General features: G+C 39.1%; 1 protein-coding gene across 1 annotated transcript; it reads right to left on the bottom strand.

Moving 5' to 3' along the window:
* Positions 1-1,258: 1,258 nt before the first annotated feature.
* On the bottom strand, positions 1,259-1,579 carry LOC138890376 (uncharacterized). Its single transcript, XM_070173758.1, has one exon. It carries the CDS (start codon positions 1,577-1,579, stop codon positions 1,259-1,261), a length of 321 nt encoding a protein of 106 aa, XP_070029859.1.
* Between the last annotated feature and the right edge of the window lie 3,886 nt (positions 1,580-5,465).

The raw sequence follows: 5,465 nt of genomic DNA, 5'->3' as shown, positions 1-5,465 counted from the left end.
TATCGTTCTAAAGCACAAAGAAATTCTTTTTTCTTTAGCCTTTATTCTCTTCGCAATACCTTTCTCTCTCCCGACTTTTGCCTGCGTAATAGCCTACGTAAACCACTAACATTCATGCAAATATGCAATATGGTCTTTCGTGGCACCCCTAAAAAGGCAAAGTGGACCCATGACAACGCCCGTTACGTTTAAAATCAGTTGCATCATCCTTGTATTATGGTTATATATGTTGTTAACTCTTATTGACCTGCCCACTAAATCCTCCTTAAGAAATTGGATTAGATTAATATGCAAAAGTTTTCTTAATGTGATCCTATTATATATCTTTTATATTTCCTCCAAAGAATGTTTTTTCTTCAGGACCACATAAAAAATAAACACGAATAACGGGAAAAGGTGGGCGGCCAACCAAAAATAAAATCCAGTTAGCTTCAATTTTGAAGTCTGGTCTCTGGGAAAAACAATGTTTGTTCGTTCAGTCTAATTATGAATATGATGAAAAATATTGTTAAAAGTGTGTTTTGAGTCACTTCTTGTGTATCAAGGCAGGTATAGCAGATTTAGAAAAGTCAACAACAAATTTGGCGACAGTCGATCAGCTGTCTTCGATTCAAATTACGATTAAATTTAGTCAAAAAGTGAAGTGCAATTGTTCAATTTACACACGTGATCAGAAACCAAGTTTGATTTTCCAACCTCTGGAAAGTCCAGTGAGTTCTTGGATTGTCAAATTCTTGAATTCTACTCCTTGTTTTCCGACATGTTTTGAGCACGGGGGCAAGTTCAGTCTTTTTATTTTATTCTTTCACTTCTTTTTTTTTTATAAATAAAGTTATGTCATAGGTGGCGCATTCCTTTCATTCATCCAAAAAATCAGTTACAACAGAGATAGTTCATCTATCCCAGTTTACCCTCCTTATGTGAACCTTCTATATAAAAAAGTTACAAAAACTTACAAAACCTGCTAAGGATTAAGTATTAACAACAGGTAACTTAACAAAAAGAGGGCAACCTATCATAAAAAACAGTTTTTCCTATGCTTATGTCTTAGAGAGGCCATTTGCATCAAATCCAACTTGTATGGTCCCATAGCTCCTTGAGGTAGAGTATTGACCGATGTAAATACATGATCTGGATTTTCTATATTTCATTTTGCTAGAGCGTCGGCTACTTGATTGACCTCTCTAAATCCATGTTGAATTCTAACATTAGCCATGTTGATGTAGTTATTAGTTTTTAACACAATTTCCAACAGATGTCATGGAGGTTTGCTATATCCATTCAACATGTTGATAATCTGAAGTGAGTCACATTCAAGAATTATATTAGAAAAACCATTTGTAATACACCACTGAACTCCAAACAATGCAGCCTTGGCTTCAGCAAAGTTGCTACTGCAGTTCCCGAACGAGGAGGCAAAAGCCATAATCATGTTGTCGTTATGATCATCCCTGCAAATGCACCCACCTCCAGCTGATCCTTGTATATTTCTACACCCATCAGTGTTCATTTTAATCCAAGAGTCAGGTGGTTTTTCCCACTTTACCAGCTTGCACTCAATAACGGGGGAAAGTTGCATAATTTGAGCACAAATACCATACCAATCGGCAGCCCAGTTCCTAGTAACCTTAGTGTGACGACCCGATCCGTTGTCTCATGAGTTACTACCCCGTTCTTCCCATTTTCTGCTTTCTTATGTTTCATTACCGGTATGGGGTGCGTTAGAATTAATTTGGAATGATTTTGATAAGAAATGAGACACTTAGTCTCTTTTAAGAAGGCTTAAGTTGGAAAAGTCAACCGGATGTTGACTTGTGAGTTAGAGGGCTCGGAATTGAATTCCGATGATTCGGTTAGCTCCGGGTGATGATTTAAGGCTTAGGAGCGCAATCGAAAGTAATTTTGGAGGTCCGGTGAAGAAGTTAGCCTATTTCGGTGAAGAAGTTAGCCTATTTTGGCGATTTCCGGTTGATAGGTGAAATTTTGATCCGGGAGTCGGAATGGAATTCCGAGAGTTGCTGTAGCTTTGTTATTTCATTTTGGACTTGTGTGCAAAATTTAAAGTCAGTCGGACGTGATTTGGTAGGTTTCGACATCGGAAATAGAAGTTGGAAGTTCTAAAGTTCATAAAGCTTGGATAGGAGGTTGATTCATGATTTTAGCATTGTTCGATGTGATTTGAGGCCTCGAGAAAGTCCGTAATATATTTGGGACTGGTTGGTGTTATTGGTCGGGGTCCCGGGGGCCTCGGGTGTGTTTCGGATGCCCAACGGGTCATTTTTGGAAGATTTTTGCCGTTTTGAGCATAAATATAATGATCTAAAGGCTCATTTTTAGTTTTAGAGATCCAAATTTGATTTAGAGACTTCCAAAATTTAAATCATGAATTATAGGACTGATCTGAAAATTTTGATTTAATTTCATCAAGTCGTGATTGGGTTTTTGACGCGAAATGTGAGTTAATTGTTTACGAGCGAAATGGGTATTGAACTAGGCAAACGAGCTCCGAATTGAGTTTTGATTAAAGGGTTGTATTCGTATTATTATTTGTGACTCATAGGAACAAGAATCGTATAATTCCGAGTTCGTATGATGGAGTTAGAGCCATTTTAGTGAAAAATGGTTGTGCTGCAAGTTTCTTAAAAAAGCTGTTGTATTTTCTGCAGCAGTGAACAGTACCCGCGCGTGAAGAGTAATCGCGCGGGGGTGAACATTGAACAGTGACCACGCGCGTGAACAGTAATCGCGCGGGTGAACAGTAATTCCGAAAAATCTGGGCAGCGAGTTTATACCCGATTTTGGGTCATTTTTGCACCATTTTCAGTCATTTTTGAGAGCTTTTGGACGGGGATTGAAAGGAGTTTCAACTGAGATCGATTAGAGGTAAGTTTTATGAGTTAAATACATGATTTTATTGAAGAATCATCCTTGAAATCCATGAAAACATAGCCAAATTATAAGAAATTAGGGCTTGAGATTGAAATTCTAAAATGGTGATTTGAGGGGCCAAATGGACTCCGATTTTTGTGAATTTGGTATGTATAGACTCGTGGCGAGATAAGGATCGTATTGATGTAAAAATTGCTGAGTTTCAAGACGTGGGCCCGGGGCTCGGGTTTTGCAAATTTCGTGAATTTCGACATTTCTCGATTGTTTTCTATTGGGTATTGTTCCCTTAGCATATTGTGATGTATTCGCTTTGATTTTGGTTAGATTCGAAGCGCGTGGAGGCCGGTTTAATGGTCAAAGGCGTCGCGGGCTAGAGATTTCACCGGTTCGAGGTGAGTAATACTTGTAAATGATATCTTGAGGGTTTGAAACCCCGGATTTGCACATCATAGTGCTGTATTGAGGTGACTTGCACGCCGAATATGAGCGTGGGGTAGAGCACCGTTAAGGATTGTGACTTGGTCCACCCCGTGTGATGTTTATACTATACTGGTGATTGATACACATACTTCATTGATATTACTGGGCTTGATGCCATGTTTGGGGCCTTGTGCCGATTTGTAAAATCCTTCGAGGATTGATATTACTGCTTAGCATGATTTGCATATCATTTAATTTCAGTCCAAGGTTTTAAATGCTGTTTTGCAAACTCAGCCATAATTCTAAGTGTTGAAAACTTAAATGATATTTTTAAATGTATTCCGGGCTGGGAACTTCTGTTTTGTAAATGCCCAAGGGGCTTATTATATTATTTTCTGGACTGATTATAAAGTGACTTGAAACAGTGGTAACAATGACACTGTGTGATATACTTGAAACAGTGGTAACAATGACACTGTGTGATATACTTGAAACAGTGGTAACAATGACACTGGATGATATACTTGAACAGTGGTAACAATGGCACTGTATGATATAAATTGGTCAGGTAACAATGGCTGACCGGTCAGGTAACAATGACTGACCAAGATATTGCGCTTGGGCTGTAGGAGCCCCTCCGGAGTCTGTACACACCCCCAGTGAGCGCCGTCGACGATAAATAAATATGGATGGCTCGGGCTGCACGCCGCAGTGGGTACTGGAATGTACCATCATATGCATTGCATTGCATTCATGCATTTGTTCATTATTTGTTGTTGTGATATTTCTGGAGATATTTATCTGCTTTTGCTGGTGCTATCTGATCCTTGAGTGTTGGGGCCCGAGTGGCTGACCAGGAACGAAGATATTGCCCGAGGGGCGGGTTTCTGTGCATAGTGACACTGATGGCTGGAATTATTTTGCAACTGTTAAAAAGATTATTTTCAAAAGAGGTTTAAAACTGAGTCAGATGTTTTATAAAGGATTTTCATGGAATTACTGTTTTCAAAAAGGGTTGTACCGTCTTAGATAGCATGATGAAGTGTTCTTACGTGATTTCTTATCGCTCAGTTATTATTTACTCTTATTACCACTGAGTTGGAAGTACTCACTTTACTCCCTGCACCTCGCGTGCAGTTGCAGGTACTGTTCACCTGGTAGCGGGTTATTAGCGGACTGAAGGTATACTATTGTATCAGATGTGCCTCAATGGATTTTGATTCCCCGATTGAGGGGCGAGGTGTAATCTCTGTGAGTTTGACGTTAGGCCAGTCTGGAGGACTTATGGCCGAATCTTTGCCAATGGCTTGAGCACCGATGTGCTGATTGTACGAGCAAGTGTTTTGAACCTTTATGTTTGGTATTGTCCTTACTAGTGGGAATCATGGCTGGATAGCTACGTGAGGGTATGTTAGTACTGTGAGATATTTTTATATGACGTGAGATGAGTCTGGGAGCTGAGATCGCTTCTGTAAATGTATTATGACGAAATCGTTGAGTCGAGGAGGCCACCTTGAAGGTCGAAAACATTAAATAAAGAATATGTTCTTACTCAATTGAATAGCCCAATAATGGAGGATTGAAATGTATTTTTCTATGTCTTATGATTCGAGTAGGTGCAACGCATGTCCATGTATCAATTTTGATAATATAATACATGTAGTATTGAGATTAATGTTGTTGATATACATTGTGATGCTTTGTCAAGTTGTGGACGTGTTGTTAGGATTGTTTTGGTGATTCTCTGGCAGGTGGATATGCCCAATTACAAAGGAGACTCTGCCGAAATTTTTGAAAAATTTGGGACTTAGTAAAAATTTTGTCGCCTAAAGAGTGGGCTTAACTGTTGTGCGAGTAAATGCAAGAATTGCAGAAAAGTTAAAATTCCAGATGATTTGTATTTCCACGAGCTTATGAAGGAGTGAGTTAAATCTCACTATGGTATTACGACAGCAATAGAGTATAAGTATTGTGATCTATGGCTTCGAGCCAAGTTGGGGAGCTTGCTATTGGTTAGCGGATTGTACGGTTATGTACTATGTTAGTTCCGATTTGATGCATGCTGATGAGTCAGTTCTGGTTGTGGAAATTTCGCCGAGAATGGCACGAGTGAAGGAATTTTTTTTTTTTTTGACAAGATGTCATGATCTCGGATG

Source organism: Nicotiana sylvestris, chromosome 4 (genome assembly GCF_000393655.2).
Source record: "Nicotiana sylvestris chromosome 4, ASM39365v2, whole genome shotgun sequence".
Taxonomy (NCBI): domain Eukaryota; kingdom Viridiplantae; phylum Streptophyta; class Magnoliopsida; order Solanales; family Solanaceae; genus Nicotiana; species Nicotiana sylvestris.
Note: the sequence above shows the minus strand (reverse complement) of the source record. Positions and strands in the feature narration are given on the sequence as shown.

What these genes read in the sequence shown, in the direction of transcription:
- LOC138890376 (XM_070173758.1), bottom strand. Translation starts at nt 1,579, where the DNA reads ATGCAACTTTCCCCCGTTATTGAGTGCAAGCTGGTAAAGTGGGAAAAA.